This window comes from Corylus avellana, chromosome ca4, assembly GCF_901000735.1.
Source record: "Corylus avellana chromosome ca4, CavTom2PMs-1.0".
NCBI lineage: Eukaryota > Viridiplantae > Streptophyta > Magnoliopsida > Fagales > Betulaceae > Corylus > Corylus avellana.
This window is the reverse complement of record NC_081544.1, coordinates 5,448,464-5,467,551: the sequence shown is the minus strand read 5'-3', so window position 1 is coordinate 5,467,551 and position 19,088 is coordinate 5,448,464. Positions and strand designations below refer to the sequence as shown.

At 35.5% G+C, this 19,088-nt stretch overlaps 2 protein-coding genes across 3 annotated transcripts in view; both read left to right on the top strand.

The window, feature by feature from the left end:
• LOC132177202 (transcriptional adapter ADA2) overlaps positions 1–3,746 on the top strand; it is a 9,124-nt gene extending 5,378 nt beyond the window's left edge. For both annotated transcript variants that reach the window (XM_059589451.1, XM_059589452.1), the window contains exons 11-15: positions 475–576; positions 1,038–1,260; positions 2,341–2,551; positions 2,858–3,166; positions 3,373–3,746. In XM_059589451.1, coding sequence (XP_059445434.1) covers positions 475–576; positions 1,038–1,260; positions 2,341–2,551; positions 2,858–3,166; positions 3,373–3,567 — 1,040 coding nt within the window. In that variant the 3' untranslated portion in view covers positions 3,568–3,746. The remainder of the gene's footprint in view (positions 1–474; positions 577–1,037; positions 1,261–2,340; positions 2,552–2,857; positions 3,167–3,372) is intronic.
• A 998-nt stretch (positions 3,747–4,744) lies between these two features.
• On the top strand, positions 4,745–18,788 carry LOC132177201 (CBBY-like protein). Its single transcript, XM_059589450.1, has 11 exons — positions 4,745–5,075; positions 5,833–5,882; positions 6,032–6,095; positions 6,519–6,567; positions 6,689–6,757; positions 7,976–8,037; positions 9,689–9,769; positions 10,468–10,622; positions 10,735–10,819; positions 11,533–11,676; positions 18,486–18,788. The coding sequence occupies exons 1-11, from the start codon at positions 4,765–4,767 to the stop codon at positions 18,586–18,588; spliced, it is 1,173 nt and encodes a 390-aa protein (XP_059445433.1). The 5' UTR covers positions 4,745–4,764; the 3' UTR covers positions 18,589–18,788.
• The last annotated feature ends 300 nt before the right edge of the window (positions 18,789–19,088 follow it).

Sequence of the window (19,088 nt, the reverse complement as noted above, 5' to 3'; positions counted from 1 at the left end):
GAAGGAAACAGAGGAAGGGACTGAGTGGGAATTTGTGGGGTTTTAAAAGGTTCATTTGGGATTTGAGCAATGGAGCTGAAGAAGAAGAAGAAAGAAGAAGAAGAAGAAGAAGAATTGGATGGAGCGCTGGGGGGAGTGCTTTGGGGATTTTCAGGAAAAAAATACAGTAAGTGAAGGATGGAGCGCAGGGGCAATATGGTCAAAATCGTGTGACATTTTGAGGCTGAAATTTCAGAGTTGATGGTCAACGGTCAAATGGTGAACAGTGTCTAGGACATCCCTGTTGCCAAACAGACCCTTGTTGATGCTGGTGGAGGCAAGGCTGACTAAACAGTGAAAGATGAAGTCATTTAGAAGAAATTGCATATGCAATTACTTGATCTAGAATGTGACAATTTAGAAAATTATCGTTCCTTTTATGTGCTTGGGTTTATTATTGAAAAAGCATAAACTTATTTTTACTATTGGCATCAGATATAGGCACAGGTTTGGGTTCAAGCAGTGGTGACACATTCTCAAATGCGGTAAAGAAGGCCTCCAACAAAGCCCAGATCAAGGATGGCACTAGTGTGCAAGGCAGGCTTTCTGCATTTTACAATAACTTCCAACCATTGGTTGTCTATTGCTTTATTTATTTATCAATTTTTTTTTATGGCAATTCTTGTAATCGATAATTTTTGGGGTGTTTCATTTGAACTGTTATTTGTATAAAATTTTGATATGTACAACTAATTTTGTAGCTGGAGACGTTATTCTAGAGTTTTCCCAAAAGTAAGTGCATACTACATAATTTCATCTGCTGCATAACATCTTTCCTCATGTGCACAAATAAATTAGAGTTTTCATTCTGAATTAAGGTTTTGTTGGATTACATTGTGTTCAAAAATGAAAAAGAAAAAAAACTGTTATTTTTGGATTGATGTGTGCACAGATTGTATTCTTATTGAAAAAAATTCTTACTACAATGAGTTGGTGAAGAAAATAACATTTCATTTCACAAGTATACTTGATACATTCTTTTTCTTAATAAATTTCAGAACTTCAGTCGGACAGGAGCATTCGAGAGAAAAAGCCTAGGGTTTTAGGGGATGAGGGACCTTCTATGACTGAGTTGAGTGGTTATAATTTCAAGAGGCAGGAGTTTGAGATTGAATATGATAACGATGCAGAACTGGTACTGGCAGATATGGAATTCAAGGATACTGACTCTGATACTGACCACGAATTGAAGTTGAGAGTGCTGCGTATCTACTCAAAGAGGTAACCATGTATTTCCTTCAGTGTGCAGGTTTTGTGAAAGAAACTATTGCACAGACATGGCTGATTGATGGTCTATAGTATCAATATACATGTAGTAAATAGATAAAAGAAAATGGGTTTGCCATTAAGTCCTGAAGGAATCTCTATAATGTAGCTCATGAAGGGATTGCAGTTTTGCTCTTGATGTATAAAAAATTGCAGAACCACTGTAGTTTGTTGTTTCTTCTTTTCATGGGCTAGATGCCTATTAATTGAGATTCAACTAACTTGTGGTTAGGGTTGCTGATTGGTCATATTCAGCCAATTGTTAAATGCTTGAGAGTGATTCCCTTAATTTTAAACGGAGTAGGAGAGGATCTCGAGCCTGGCACCAATGTCAGCTACATGCTCAAGCTTGGTTCATTACATATTTGAAGAAGGGCTGTGAAACATAGAGCTCATTTCAGAAACATTTTCCATTTATGTTATCAATCTTTCATTTATCAACTAGTCCATGTTTTCACTTGTGTACTAGGCTCTTGTAATAGAAGAATGAGTGATTATTTTAGCCCATATTGTTGTTTGCTGCACCAAGTTTAGTGTCTAGAAGGCAAAACATGTTTTGCCATAACCTATATTCTTGTCTATTTTTTTTCTTCCTATTATACTGCATATTATCATCAGCAAATCACATGCATTGGCAGCTTGAGAATGTTCAACCTGAGAACTTTGGTTCCCAACACACGGCCTAAGTCAATTATTCCACCTTCATATGTTAACACCGGTCAATATCCTATATTATTGTAATAGCATTTAGATTTTATGTTTTTAATGAAATACTAAAATATTTTATTGTTTACTTGCAACACGTGACATAGCACATTTGCCTATTGGACTGTAGAGTTATTGCATGTTTTGTACTGCTGTATGTAATTTTAGACAATTATTGTTGCGAATGAGTGTTATTTTGATACATGATCCTCTAAATAGGTATTCTTACTTACCCCCAAAAAAGAAGAGATGATCATGTATCAAAATAAACTCATTTTGCAACAATGAGAATTTTTGTTTTCCCATAACTCACTGGGCACTTCTTGACAGGCTTGATGAGAGAAAACGCAGGAAGGATTTCATATTGGAAAGAAATTTACTTTACCCTGACCCTTTTGAGAAGAGCTTCTCACCTGAAGAGAGGGAGATATGTCAGCGTTATAGGGTCTTAATGCGATTCCACTTGAAAGAAGAGCATGATAAGTTACTTAAGAATATTATTGAGGAACAGCGTATAGTCAAAAGAATACAAGATCTTCAGGTTGATGCATCCCTCACACTTGATTCTCCGTATGCATTATTCACTTCATTTGGTTCAAGATTTTCTTTTCCCGTGTTTGTTGGGAAAATTTGAACCTAGGATTACCTTATCCCCACCCTTTATCACTTTGACTTGAGCCGAGAGCATATGAGATGCTATTTTTTCAAATTCATTGGGTTTGCAGCACACATTCTCCTCTCACTTTTTTTGCTAATTTCTAATGTTCATGGTTACCTATGGCTGAAGAAGACTGACCAGCTAGTAATTGGCTATATGGCTGTGCTAATGTCCTAAATAATTATGCAGGAAGCTCGAGCTGCAGGCTGCTGTACAGCTGCTGAGGCAAATAGATTTATTGAGCAGAAGAGGAAAAAGGAAGCTGAAGAAAGTGAACATGGAGTTAAAGAAAGTGCTCAGGGTCCCAATGGTAAGGTCCTGCAAAGGCAAAATCATCTCAAAGGAGAATTTGATGCCAGCCCTCAGGGATTTGTCAAGGGCTCCACAGGTCTGCAACCTAGTAGCAGGGATTCGTCTTCAGCATTGCAAACTATTTCAAGCTGTGTAGACGAGTGGGACATCACTGGATTTGCAGGGGCCGATTTACTCTCCGAAACTGTAAGAATGCTGTCCTCAATTCTAGCCTTAGCATAGAAAGACGACTCCTCGTTTGTTACTTATCCGATATTCGTTCTCTCTACAATTCTACCAATCCTCAGATTGTAAGGAGACAGCATACAAGAATTATGTAGCAAATTGTGCTTAATTTTGTGTCGTCGAAGCTTGTGAATTTGATTATGGTGTTGTGATAATGTTACATGCAGGAGAAAGGGCTTTGTGGGGAGATCAGAATACTACCTTCACATTATCTGAACATGCTGCAGGTCATGTCAGTAGAAATTCTGAAGGGAAATGTCACCAAGAAGTCCGATGCCCATAGCCTGTTCAAGGTGGAAGCGAGTAAAGTTGATAAAGTGTATGATATGCTTGTGGAAAAGGGGATTGCTCAAGCATCATGACATATCCCCCCATCTTCATCTTTGTATAGAAAACTGTACAGTTTCTTTTTGCTAAAAGCAAACATGTCAACGTAGGAAAAAAAAAAATATGCAAAGATATCAATATTGTTATACATCTTGGGGAACTGTTTTTTTACTACTACGCACTGTTGTAATGAGAAACTTTTTACTTTTTTTTTATATATATATATATATATATATATAATGCTTGGGAAGGGAAAAGGGATTGAGGAACTAGTTAATTATCATTTGATCAAAGTTTAATAATAATTCTTTATAAATTCAATAATGATTTTAAAAGTTATGTCATGAGTATAAGAAGTGGGAGGAGTGGGAGAATGAAAGTTTGTGTAGTATATTATTCATGAATTCTGGCACATTTAGTGCGTTGGAATAGACCTAAAAATCAAATAACTATTCCTATAGAATAATTATTTTATTATTTGGATGCTCTACCATTATTGAGCATAACTATTATTTAGAAATAACTATTCTCCTAAATTGAGGAATATTTATTTCTCTAAAAAAATATAGCTATTCTTATAGAATAATCATTTTATTATATGGATACCCTGCCTTTATTGAGAATAACTATTATTTTAAATAACTATTTTCCTTAAATGAGGAATATATATTTCTCTACAAAAAATAAGGGAGGAATAAAATAGTTCTAAAATTAATAATTCCATTAATCGTTCAAATGGTTGGCCACCCTGGTCGACCATTGCTCAGCCCACCTCCGGCCACTACTCGTCTTACTAATTAAATTCGATCAACTTGGAAAGTGCTATTGAAACTAACGAACAGTGCAAAATTGGTTGGAAAATTAATGAAATAATTCATTTCAAATTCGCGATAAACTTATGCACTGAAACTCACAAATTTTAAAATGGCGTGTGTTAATTCTAGATTTTTTTTTTAGATTTACCCTATTATTAATGAAGCGGAGAAAAATTAGATGAATGTAATATAATTAAATCTATTAAATTTAAGATAATTTTTTTAAGAAAAGAATTGGACTTATATAAATCCAAAATCAGGGGATAATTCAAGAGTGATATTTGCTATTTTGCATTTATCTATTGATGCTTGTTTTAACTCAAAAAAAACAAAAAAAATATTAATAATTCAAGAATTTCTTACTCGTGATATTGCAATCATTTATTAAACAGCAAAACCTTTTACATAAAAGCTGGTATGGTGTATGGGTGCTCTGCAGTAGCTCAAAAAACTGAACCAACTGCCATGGAAATTGCTTCTTGTTCAATTCTTAACACTTTGCGCCTTTCAAGCACCGCTAGCAATAACTCCAACAACACTTTTTGCAACTGTTACACGCCCAGAAACCCTTATTTGGCTCTCCCATTTTCCTCCATTTTCCCAAGAAACTCCACCACTTCTCCCGGAAAATGTTTGCACTTCAATCGGTTCATTGCTTTCAGCTCACCTTCCAGCTCCGACAACCAGAACCCATCTCAGGAACTTGCTGTTCTTCTTGAAGTTGAAGGGTACACGTATTTTCTGTAGTCTATGTACTTTAATTTGATGTACAATTCGTATTGTATTTTCTCTTTTACCTGATGCTATCTTCCTGTACGTTTCTTTGATGCTTCCTTTACTTCTTGTTATATTTGATTATAAACTAGTGTTTCTTTTCAATTATGGAGTTGGTTAAATGGGTCTTCGCCCAAAGGATTTCAGCAAACGTGTGTCATTTTTGTAATTGTGATTTTTGACTTTATTCTGATGTTACTATGCGATGACTTTTATAGATTCATTTTGATTTTTCAATTTTTCTAGTGCCCGTATGATGTTTCCAGGTTTCGTGTTACGTGCTTGCAGTTGATTAGATGGGTCATCTACTCATCTTTATGTGTAAAACTTTTTATTACTCGTCTTTTGTTTACCAATACGGTAACCTCTATTTGGTTTCATTCACGATATATCTGATTTTTTGGTTCTTTTCTGATTGTGTTATCTATATTACATTCCCATTAATGCATATGATTGAAATGATAAGTAACATTATGTTCAGGAAATCCTGATACTGTGATCACGTTCCACCAGACGTGTTCAAAAGTGGTGAAGTGGAAAGATTAGTAGAGACCTGAACTCTTCCTTCTGTTCCTCCATTTTAAGTCTTCAATAACCTAGATAATTCTACTTGGATGTTATTTATTTATTTATTATTATCATTTTAAAATGTGTATTATACATATTGGTTTCATTTGGAACTTTATTGTAAATCTATTTTCTTCCTATCAGGGTTCTTATGGATGCTTATCGTGTGGGTAACCGCCAAGCCTTCAACGTAGGTGCGGTAGATGCAGTAATTATATTGTACCACACAAAATGATCTAATTGAATATTCTAGTAACCACAATTCATAGCTAGTTGAAAATATATGGTTTGTGACTTTAATCTTCATTTTCTTTGCCTTCTTTTCTTTTTTTGATGGTGTCAGCATTTCAAAAGCTTGGGCTTGACTGTGCAAACTGGAAAGAACCTGTCTATTTGGACCTTGTGAGGTGTGAATTTCATTTAACTATGTGTTTCTGTAAAATGGGCTGTTCCTATTGGATATATTCATTATATGGACTATAATCATTTTGGAACATGAAATTATTGCTAGTTGAGTCATGTAAAAGGAATTGAGTTGCAATGTTTCAATGCTAGTTCGCGTCACTGGGTCTCAGTTTAACTCTTTGATTTTGGTGCATATACTTTCATATATTCAGTTTAACTCTTAACCAATATCACTGGGGTTCATACAAAATGCGAATTTTGTGGCTGAAATGACCTTTCCTCAGAGTGTGAGTCAAGTTTTGGGTCTTCGCATTAGTTTTTGATGGCCACATGAAATTTATTTTAAAATTTGTAAAGGGATTGGGAGATCTCTTCATTAGTTGATATCTAAGTTTTTTGTAAAGGATTATGTGATTATGTACCAGGAAGTGTTCTGGTGATGAGGAAAGGATGCTAATTCTTTATTTTAACCGGGTGAGTTCTGTTTTTTCTTTTGTGACTTTTGAAAAATGAGGAAGCTTATTGGTAGTTCTCTACACATGCCTCTACTTCATCATTTAATCAGTCTTCCCTATTACCTCTTGCCTTATTGCAGATTGGTTGGCCTACTTCATTGCCAACAAATGAGAAGGGACCATTCATAAAAAGTGTGCTGCGAGAAAAGGTTTTCTTAGATACCATAAATAAAATAGTCATATTACTTGGATTTAGTTAAGTTTTACCTTTACTGGTTGACTTGTAACTTCAAGTTCCAATCCTAGAATGGTGGTCATTTTATAGCTTTCATTGTCTTAAGAGTTGCATTAGAAAACAGAGATTAGAGGATTGATGTCGATAAATCTTAGACATCATTGATTAGCTCCCTTAGTAATTAGCTTTTCTAACTTTCTTGCTCTCTTTTCTCTTTCTAGTTAGGTGTCCTCTTGACAACATTACTCATGAAAAAAAAAAATTATATTCATAGACATCATTAATTTGATTATATAAATAAATCTAGATGTAGTTGCGTAGAGGATTTGTAAGTAGGATGGGTTATGCGTTAGGTCTTGTCAGGAATTCCCTTGGTTGAGTTTTTGAAATCTCATTTTTTGTTTCAACTAGACAATAACCATCTTGAGTTAGGGTAAATGCTCTGAATTATATATTTTATACCCTACAAGCACCATGAATATCTTAAATTTTAGTGGTTATTAAAATTTGGTAAGATTTGTTTTAAAATAATGCTTGATGAAATATTAGATACTTAAGAACTTCAAAATACTTAGTATAAAATTAGAAATTGAGGCGTCTCAAATTCCCACTGAAGCTTATACCTTTGACTTAAATTTTGTGATATCCTCAAAAGTGATTACTGATTCCACTTTTTCTTACTAGCTCATATCTGAGCTATTTAGCTTATATTTGACTTTCATTATGAAGTAATTCTGCCAAACTACTCCTAAAAATCTTAAAAACTCCTTTTTTAATTTTTATAAATAGAAGAATACCATAAAAAAACATATCTGATGCTTAGGTAGAAAGAAAAAAGAATTCCAAAAAAAAAGAAAAAAAGAACTTGATCCTGCCAATTATTTTATTCCTTGTGATCTGCATGCTGTTGATTTTTTCTGAGTATATCTTCAATGTTGGATTGTTCTCAATCCAAACCTTCTCGCTGCTTTTACATTAAAATTATTGTTTGGAAAACTACCCTCTCTGCCTTCACATTAAAATTCTTGATTAGGTTGTTTAATGGTGTCATCAAACCATTTTCAGTTTCAGCTAACTTGGTTGACCATTCAAATTCTTGTTGGATCATTCATGTTTAACTTCCCCTTATGAGAATGAAGATGCTCATTATTTTTTGAAATAAGCTGCTTAAGAATTGGATTTTTTTTGGCAGAAAAATGCATTGGATGAATTTGTGATGTCAAAAAGTTTACCTTTACGACCTGGAGTTGAAGAGTGAGTTGTCTTATACTCTTTTCTTTCCTACAAATATGCACCTGATGACTTGCTTGTGTTCTTATACTTTAGGCTGACAGGCTGTATGAAAGCTAATATCACTAACATTGATAAGTTAACTATAGTCCTCAATTTTTTATTTTTTATTTTTAATTTAATTATTATTTTCATTTCAGATAAATTCCATTTCCGGATACCTATAATATAGTCTATAAAATGTTTCTAAGGGGCAGCTCAATTAGCTAGGGACCATGCCTCATGAAGTGGAGGTCACTAGTTCAAATCTCTCATTCTCCCTTTCCTTGGGAACTAAAGTTATATATATAAAGAAATATGGTCTTTACAATAGACTGATTTTGGTAGAATTCCCTTGATTTAGATAATATAAAGCTTATTTTATTTTATTCATGAACATGGAAAATGATAAAAGAAATTTCACATCTATATTTATGATATAGTCTTTCATTATGAAAAGAAAATCCTCAGTTTTTTTAATACACTATGTTGTCAAGTTCATATCACATTTCTTTGTTAAATATTATATTTAATCAAATGGGTAAATTACCCCCCTGTTGGGACTTTTTGGCCTTGATGTAGCAACTAATGGTATGGAGGAGCTCCAAGAGTGTTTCTAGAGAAGTATGACATTTTCTGTGTTATTGACAAGACAGTTTAAACTTTAGTTGAGGGCTTAAACAATATGCCCATGTCCATATCAGTTCTATTCGCAAACACCATCAGATCTTCTCTCTTGAAGAATAGCCAATTGCAGTTATCTCCATAGATAAAAATTAAAACTTTTTCCATGTTGTGTGCTACCAGGCATAAACTTTCCTTGTTATCAGACAGTATATTTTGCTGCAAATTGATTTATCCCGGACTGATTTGCCTCTGCTCCTTGGATCTAAATATTTGTTATATCTGTTGCTAATGATGTTCGACTAGGAGTAGGATGGTTAGTATTCGTTCCTCAAATCCTAGGAAACTTTATACAGCTTCAAACCCCATTTGAAACATGGACACTACTTTCCATGCTTTCTCAATATGCATATGTGTAGCCATTATGAAAACACACAAAGTCATGTATGTTTGTCTGCCCAATTTGCTCCTTTTTTGTTTATTGATAGGTAAATTCACTTAGTTATGTGTTGGCATGGGATTAACCTGACCTCGTCCTCTGTCTCTATCTGTGTGGGGAGAAAATTCCAGTTGGTCCAAGGACCACAATGCAGTCTTTTAATACAAGGAAATTAATTTAACTTACTGACTAAATTTGGTGATAGGGTACCAGTTCCACATGCTGCATTCATTACTTGCTCTGGTGTATCATTTAAATGCACAAGTTAAGCAGCATAATTAGATATCTATATGAGTACAGCTTGACAGCAAACTATCAACAGATAATGTGTTATCATAATCAAAGTTTGATGCAGTATACCCAATTTAAGTTGCTAGGCCAGTCTGCTGAAAAAAAAAAAAGAAAAAAAAAAGGCTATTCCAGGGCAATTAGTGAGTGGACAGTTAGCGAATTGATAACCATTCTTGTTTTTATTTTTTTAGTTACCACCAATTTATTTTTTCTTGCTCATGTAATCTTATTTCATTTTTATAATGAAAAGTTAAAACCTTTATGTGCTGTCTCTAATTGCAGTTTTATAGATGATGCTTATCAGGAAGGAATACCTGTAGTGATACTAACAGCATACAGTAAAAGCGGGGATAAAATTGCCGGGTATGCTCTATTAGTTACCGAAGTTATTATGTATCAAAAAATTAAAGGAAGATTGTACTGGAATAATGACTAAGATATGAGTATTCCTACTTTGAATATTGTTAGAAATTAGACAATTTCAACTCTCCAGGGATCTGCAATGAACACATTAGCATGTTCATTATTTCCTCTAGGGATGTAGCACTGCAACTCTGAAAAGAGTCGACTCATATCATAGTGAATGCATACCTTGAAGCCAAGATTTTAGTTTTCAGGGGGCAAGATTAAAACATAGTATACTTAGAGATTGGTTTGAGTTGTAGTACCATTTAGAGAATGGGCTTGGCTCTAGGCTTAAGAGCAGCTCATAAGGAGCTCAATTTAACTCAGCCTTGACTGATGTTGGTTGAAGCTGGGTAGTCTGATAATCACATTCCCCTTAATCTTTTTTGTGAGTTTAATTGATGTAGTGGCTATCTGTTCCATGTTACTCACAAAAAAAAAAAAAAAGAGAAAGAAAGAAATTAAAAAAAAAAACAGAAAAGGATATTTGTAGCATAGAGAAGTGCACAGGAGTTCCTTCTCTTTTGAATGAACTCTTGGTCTTCAGTTACTATAATTCTTGATCATTGTGCATTGCTACTTTGAGTTTCAGCAGGTTTTGTGCTTCGAGGGTCAGAATAAAAGAAAGCTAATATTTTCTTTTATCTGTTTCTTAGATCGATTATTGAAAAGCTTGGCCATGAAAGAATTTCAAAAATAAAGATCATTGGGAATCAGGAAGTCAAACAGAGTTCTTATGGCCAACTTGCCTCTCATAAAGGATTATCTTTGGGCTTGAATGAGCAACTTGCCAAGGAAGCAATAAAGGCAGGTAAATTCTTAATCCTGAGTTGGTTGGCATGCATTTGTTCAATGATATAGTTCAAGTGCTGAAGGTGGGGTGGTAAAGGGCCTAAAGGCTTTTTTCTTGCTTTCTGGGCCAGCTTCAGCTGAGAAACAAAAAATAGCAGAGGAGGTTGCTTCCATGCTGAAGTTGAGCGTTGAGATTGATACTAGCTCATCTGAAAGGTTAGTCATTCATTTATATTTTGTTTCTTAATCTTTGCCACAGGCCGTTCTTGTCTGCTAGTTTTTATTGTTGCAGAATGTATTGAGTTGGGAAAGAAAGAAAACCAAAAGAACATAAGAACTCATAACTTTTATCTATGATTTTGGTTATATAAGATTTGGAAGTTGTATTTCAATATTCTCTGAGGTGTTGGATTTTGCATTCTGCTTACCACTCATGTAATTGTTATGTTGGAACCAGGTTTTCACAAAACCAAAAACCTATTTATGGAATTTCCCGTAAATCTTCACTCTTCTTTATCATAAATCAATGAATACATAAAATATGATAAAAGACTAACCTTTTCTTTGTGAAAATTGAAAGAAGAAAAGAATTTTGATGAAGATTTTTCTTAAAACCTGAGGCCTTCTTCGTTATGCCAAATGTGTGATGCACAACCAAGAGGGTGTGGTCTCTCATTTCTTTTTCTCTCTCTACCTCGAGTGTAAGGCAAACAAAAGACAATTTTTTTAATCTTTCAATATTAATGGCGTTCCAGCCTATAATGGGGATTACTACAAATGGATTGGCATATTATTATTGAGTATGTCTGCATAATAGTTTTTTGAGTCATACACAGTTCTAGCCTTTGATAGCTCATTTAATGATCATATATAGTTACTTGTTTTGTTCTGGTGATCAAGTTTGATCTGATATGTGGAGAATTTTCCAGCTTAGGCAAGACTGTAGCTGCTTTACGTGCTGGGGCAGAATATGTGGGGGTACCTTTCCAAAGCTGTGTCCTTATTGCAGGAAGCCAGTCTGGAGTCTCTGGAGCTGAACAAATAGGCATGCCATGCATTGTTCTACGGAGCAGGTAAAGGCTTGTTTAAATCCTAGAGTTACCAGTACAAATTTATGCTCTCTCGACATTTTTTTGGTCTCTTAAATGTTATTGTGCTGAGGATGGTGTTCCCAATATCAATTAGTCTAATGACACATTTTTCACTCTCATAAGCTCTCAATGGGAAATTTGATATATTTGGAATCTAGTACACATGAAAAGAATTTGAGCCCATTTCTAGTCTTTCAGAGTTACATGAGTTAGTAGCAGCAAGGATAGTGCTAATGGAAATCGAGAATGGATCAATATAGGTGTTAATCAATTTTACAAGCTTTGAAGATCCAAGGACAGTGGATAGAGGTGGTTGCGAGACAATGGCTGGATATGCAGCTGAACGGTGGCTGCATAACTGGGCCGACAATGAGCCAAATACTTGGCTCACTATGGGCTGAAGACACAGCCTCTTGGGCCAAAAGACAAGGTCAGATTGAGCCAAAAGATAGGGGCACTTGATAGTATAAGAAATTGCTAAAAGAGGCCCAAAATATCTCATTACTTGGAAAAGCGGTTACCAGTTAATAATTGGCCTTCAATAACCACATAACCGCCAGTTGCCATTAACCGCTAACCCGGTTAGTAGGTTGCAGTTTCGATTATTTAAAAATGAATACCCACCTAAATTGGTTGTGGTTAGGAAGAATAACCGCAACCACTTATACACTCCTAACATCAATTACTAGGTATGAGCCCGATAGGGTTACATTTTGCTCTTATTGACTTGATTTATTTACAATGCAAAAACCTTATTCATAGGGGAATCTATTTATAGGAGAATTGGGGTAGACAACACACAACCATTGTAAATAGTTTAATTAAGGAAGACAAATCTGTCAAACCTTGCAATTCGTAACAAAAGGAATGCAAGAAAAGAAGAAGAAAACTCAAAAACAAGTGGAAAACCAGAGAGGAAAACAGAGAGTGAATCAATTCATTGATATATTGAATTCAATCTGTTTCAAGATACATGAAGAAGTATTTATAAGTTTAACAAGTCTTCTAACTACTAACAACTAACTCTAATTGGTTATAACAAATCACCAACACATTTACAACAAAAAATACTGTTCACGTGTATACTGTTCACGTGTATAAAAGACTCTTTTCTTATTCTGCACTCTCTCTTAATACTCCCCCTCAAGGACAATTGTCAAGGATGACAAATGTCCTTGACAGACATCTTCGAGAGTAGCCTGCTGAAATCCTTAAAGCCAAGGCCCTTAGTGAAAATATCCGCCAACTGGTCTTGAGAAGAAACATGCAGCGTTTTAATAAGTCCCAGTTGAATTTTCTCTCTAATGAGATGGCAATCAATCTCTATGTGCTTAGTCCGTTCATGAAAAACTGGATTTGCAGCAATATGTAAGGCAGATTGACTGTCAGAAAAAAGTAATGCAGCATGTGGATGAGGAATCTGAAAATCTTTAAGTAAAGAAAACAACCACATGAGTTCACAACAAGTGGAAGCCATGGCTCGATATTCAGCCTCAGCAGAAGATCTAGACACAGTCTGTTGCTTCTTGGATTTCCAAGAAATCAAAGAATCACCAATAAAGATGCAAAACCCAGTAATGGACCTTCGAGTATCAACACACCCTGCCCAATCAGAATCTGAGAAAGCCTTTAAGTGAAAATCAGATTTTGCTGAAAAGAAAAGACCTTGTGCAGGAGAATTCTTAACATATCTCAAAACTCTAGTAGCAGCATCTAAGTGAGATTGTCTAGGTTTATCCATAAACTGACTTAGGATTTGCACTGAGTATGCTATATCTGGTCTGGTGATGGTGAGATACAAAAGTCTTCCAACTAACCTCCTATAAGAAGTAAAATCTAATAAAAGAATACCCTCATCTTTTGACAACTTCAAATTCTGCTCAATTGGAAAACTGACAGGCTTGGAAGCAAGTAGTCCTGAATCTTCAAGAATCTCTAATGCATATTTTCGTTGACATACAGAAATACCATCAATGGATCTAGCAATTTCTAGTCCTAAAAAGTATTTCAAAGGTCCTAAATCCTTCAACTTAAACCTATCATTCAAGAGAATGATAAAATCTGCAACTGCCTTAGGATCATTGCTGGCTATGGCAACATCATCAACATAGATTAAAAGAGCAATGTAAGAGGAACCTTGGAGCCTTGTAAACAGAGAGTAATCTGCCTTTGACTGAGTAAAACCAAGGTCTATTAATGTGGCAGAAAATTTGGAGAACCATTGTCGGGAAGCCTGCTTCAAACCATACAATGATTTTGTTAATCTGCATACCTTATTCTCCCCCTTGCTGCCAAAACCAGGAGGCATAGTCATATAGACTTCTTCATCTAGGTCTCCATGTAGAAAAGCATTATTCACATCCAATTGATGCAAAAACCATCCTTTAGCTGCTGCAAGAGCTAAGAAACACCTCACCGTTGTCATCTTGGCTACAGGAGAAAAAGTTTCATGATAGTCCAACCCTTCACATTGAGTGTAGCCTTTAGCTACCAACCTAGCCTTGTACCTCTCAATACTACCATCAGATTTCTGTTTGATCTTATACACCCATTTGCAGCCAATAGCAGTCTTGTTTGGAGGTAAGACAGTAACAACCCAAGTGTTATTTGCTTCCAATGCTGAAATTTCAGCCTGCATAGCCTCACGCCAATTTTTATCTTTGACAGCTTGGTGATAAAACTTGGGTTCAATGTTAAGTGAAGTGTTAAGGCAAAAAAGTTTATGAGAAGAAGACAGGTTATCATAAGAAAGAAAATTAGACAATGGATAAGAATTACCTGAATGAGTAGACATTGCAGTTGATTGGGATGGAGAAGATGAGACTAGTTGACAATGATAATCCTGCAAGTAACTTGGTCTTGTTTTAATCCTAGTGGATTTTCTAAGGTGTGGACAAGACATCGGATTAGGAACAGAAGATGGACTAAGACTAGAGGAAGGATTAGGATCAGGAGGTGAGGAACTTGGTTCAAAATTCAATTCTGCAGAAGGTGCTGAACCTGAAGCAATAGGTTCAGAAGACGACGAAAATGGTTGTGAAGATGTACTAGACAAAGCTGGTTGTGATTGACAAATGGGAGAAGGAATGGATACAGTTGAATTAAGAGGAAAATCTGATATATCATATGAATCAGAACTTGGAAAATGAATGGATGAATGAACAATGTCATCATGAGAAGTAAATGATGAATGGTCTAAATGATGAGCAAAAGGGAAAATGGTTTCATGGAAAATAGCATTTCTGGAAATGATGATAGAATGATCATGAAGACTAAAGAATTTATATGCTTTCATGGCATATGGATATCCTATAAAGATGCATGGAATAGCTCTAGGATCAAATTTTGTTCTATTTCTGGACAAAGTTGATACATAAGCTAAGCATCCAAAAACTTTGAGATGAGAATATGATGGAAATGTGGAATATAGCAGCTCATGAGGGGATTTGTTTGAAAGAAGGGGTGTAGGTATTTTGTTTATAAGATGAGTAGCTGTGAGTATGGAATCTCCCCAGAATTGTAGAGGAAGATGAGATTGAAACCTTAAAGCTCTTGCAACATTTAACAAGTGTTGGTGTTTTCTCTCAACAATGGCATTTTGTTGTGGGGTTTCAACACAACTAAGTTGATGAATTATGCCTTGATCAGAAAAAAAATCTTTCATTTTAAATTCAGCACCATTATCTGATCTAAGACATTTTACTTTGGTTTTGAATTGGGTGAGAACAAGTTGAATGAATGATTTTATAATAGAACTAGTTTGAGATTTGTGTTGCATCAAATGAACCCAAGTAAATCTTGAATAGTCATCCACAATTGTAAGAAAGAAAACAGAACCATTTATTGACTTGGTGGCCATAGGACCCCAAATATCACAATGAATGAGATCAAATGGTAACAAAGAAACAGAAGTGCTGACTGAAAAAGGAAGTTTATGTTGTTTGGCCATTGGACAAATGGAACAAATGCTAGTAGATGTACAAGAAATTTCAGGAACATGTTTTTGTAATAGCCTTATTCTAGAAATGGAAGGGTGCCCTAGTCTATAGTGCCAAACATCATGTGATGGCTGTTTGATGGAATTATAGGAAGCATGTTGTTGAAATGAAGGAAATGGCGCAGCTTGGGTGTGAGCAGAGACCTTGTCTTCTTGCATCAAAACAAATAAACCAGCTTCTTCCTTACCCACCCCAATCGTTCTCCAATGGTACAGATTCTGTATAAAACAATATCCAGCAAAGAAGATGAGACAACATCTTAGATTTTTAATAAGTTTGCTAGCTGAAATGAGATTGAAGGTAAAAGATGGAACACACAAAACTTCAGTCAGTGTAAGATTGTCTGAAAGTTTGATAGTGCCTATGTGTGTGACAGAAGCTATAGATCCATTTGGTAACTTTACATGTGTTGAAACTATAGCAGTAATAGAGGTAAAAAGGGATGGACAGCTAATCATGTGGTCAGTTGCACCAGTATCTATAATCTAAGAAATGTGTTTTTGTGTGAAATGTGGTACAACATTAGCAAATGAAGCAGAAAAAACAGAAAATTTTGGATTAAGAGGTTGGAGATAACCTGCTATGCTAGCAACTGAATTTGCAGCAAAAGATTGAGGGGATTGGATGGGGTATTGTTTTAGCAATTCCATCAATTGTTGACACTGCTCAGAGATCATGGCCAGAGGAGGATTACTCAATTGCTGAACTTTAGTCAAATCAGTTCCCTGCACTTGATTTGATGAATGTGGAGCAGAAAAATTTGGTTTGCTTCGGGTGAACTTAAACCCTGGTGGAAAACCATGGACCTTGTAACATTTTTCAACAGTATGACCTGATAGTCCACAATGAGAGCATATGGGGCGATCCTTCTTAAAGTTCTGCTTAGAAAACCTAGGCCCTGATGAAGTGGCTTTGGTCATGTAGGCAGCATGATCATGGGAATGGCATATGGGTGAGGCAACAGGATGGGGCATAGGAGATGCAACAGAGTTAGGGATAGGGGTTCTAGTCATGAGGGCAGAGGTATCATGACTAAGGGAATTGATAGTTATTTCCCTTTGTTTTTCCTCTTGAATAATAAGAGAAAAAACCTTATTGATGGGTGGAAGAGGGTCTGTTAGCAAAATCTGTGCTCTAACAGTTGAAAAAGAATCATTCAGACCCATAAAAAATTGCAGAACTTTTTCTTGGCTATAGAGCTCAAGAATGGACTTCATATGACCACAATTGCAACAATTGCATATAGAAATAGGTCTATAGTTATTGAGTTCTTCCCATAGAGCCTTAATACGAGTAAAGTATTGACTTACAGAGGAATTTTCCTGAGTGACAGCGGAAATGGCTTTCTGCAACTGAAAAACACGAGGACCATTTCTTTGAGAGTATCGATCTTTGAGATCCTGCCACATAACTTCAGCAGAAGTAATGTAGATGACAGTAGAATAAATCTCCTTGGAAACTGAGTTAAGAATCCATGAGACTACAAGATCATTACAACGAACCCATGCATTGTAATAACTCTCAAATACTGAAGGTTTAGGAAAAGAACCGTCAATGAAACACATCTTGTTCTTTGCACTCAAAGCAACAAGCATTGAACGGCTCCAGGTGCTGTAGTTTTCTCCTGACAATGGCTGAGGAACTAGTAAAATCCCTGGATTATCACCACTGTGGAGAAACAAAGGGCTTGAAGGGTCAATGGGGCGAGTGTTTGCAAAAGGATTAAAGAAATTGTTTGGAGGATTCTCTTCCAAATTGTTTGGACGAGTGTGACTGGTTGGAGGTTGGTTTTCCATAGAAATCGAAAATTCTGAAGGAGGACGTGGGTGAGCAGAAGACGATGGAAGTTCTGCCATTGAAAATGAACTGAAAAATTGAAAAAAAATCACAGTTGTGATTATGGCTCTGATACCATGTCAAACCTTGCAATTCGTAACAAAAGGAATGCAAGAAAAGAAGAAGAAAACTCAAAAACAAGTGGAAAACCAGAGAGGAAAACAGAGAGTGAATCAATTCATTGATATATTGAATTCAATCTGTTTCAAGATACATGAAGAAGTATTTATAAGTTTAACAAGTCTTCTAACTACTAACAACTAACTCTAATTGGTTATAACAAATCACCAACACATTTACAACAAAAAAATACTGTTCACGTGTATACTGTTCACGTGTATAAAAGACTCTTTTCTTATTCTGCACTCTCTCTTAATAAAATCGAACCTAACATGGAAAAATCTCATATTCTAACGTGAAATAGCACGAAGAGAGGCAAGATGGGAAGTTTGCTGAAATCAAATGGTTATGAACAATTATAACTAAGAGCTGGTCATGGAGAAACAATACGAGAGGAAGGAGATTTCTTAAAACCTGGGTTGACCTTGGGGGATAAACATGGTGTACGACTTGTGGAAAGTGTGTCCATACATGTCATGGCAATTATATGATTTTCATCCACAGGGTGGCCATCATGGATGGAGGGCGATTCTATAACCTTTGAACATATATTTTCTGGAAAATGATTGGCATAACCCATTGCGCATGACTAGCATTTTTATATTCAGGCCGTGTAGTTGGTTTCTGTTGTGGCCAAACGTTTTCTTGACATGAGAATTTGTGATGGCTGGCTGTGTTATATATGATAGAAACTTAAAATAACATTTATTCAACCCTATGTCGCCGTTCCCACCACTGGAGTACTTGCCATTCCAGTCAATGTAACTCCAATGCTCTGAAAATGTTATAACTTATGCTGCTCTGTTACTTGATTCTTTTAATTGTTTTTTCTTATAGTTTGACTACAAGAGCGGAGTTCCCTTCAGCCAAAGCCACAATGGATGGATTTGGAGGTGCAGATCTGACGATCTCAAAACTACGCGGGAAGAGATGGTCATGAGAAAACTTTGAGCTTGCTGGAATCACAGAATACTTGCTGATGTCTGAAATATAAGTTTGTTTTCATTGTTGAATTTGTCTATTTGCCTTCATAGACAGTCCCAATTGGAAAAACTGAATTCAGTAGGTGGTGTGGTGTGTCTGTCTTGGTGATATATACAACTCCTTTTTGACATTAATTTAATTAAGTTTAAACCCTAACTATCTTCCCTTTCACAATTACTACTCCAAATATGCGTTGCCCACATATCCTTACAAACACGAACACAATTATTTTTCCATGTTTCACAATAATGGAATCCTCAAAAAGGGATGTCATGTTGACAGTGAGGAGTTCCCTAATAAAGCAAACTCAATGAAGTCATTGAATTATTCAGATGGATTTCAAGAATTTTAACAGCTGCTGCAAGAGACATTTTATTTTCAGTCTCAAAAAGAGCACATTTTATGTACATATAAAAAGAGACATTTTATGTATATACAAAAAAAAAGAAAAAAAAA

What these genes read in the sequence shown, in the direction of transcription:
- LOC132177201 (XM_059589450.1), top strand. Translation starts at nt 4,765, where the DNA reads ATGGTGTATGGGTGCTCTGCAGTAGCTCAAAAAACTGAACCAACTGCC. An exon ending in CCGCCAAGCCTTCAACGTAG is followed by an intron (nt 5,883 to 6,031) that starts GTGCGGTAGATG and finishes TGATGGTGTCAG; the next exon opens with CATTTCAAAAGCTTGGGCTT. An exon ending in AAAGTGTGCTGCGAGAAAAG is followed by an intron (nt 6,758 to 7,975) that starts GTTTTCTTAGAT and finishes TTTTTTTGGCAG; the next exon opens with AAAAATGCATTGGATGAATT.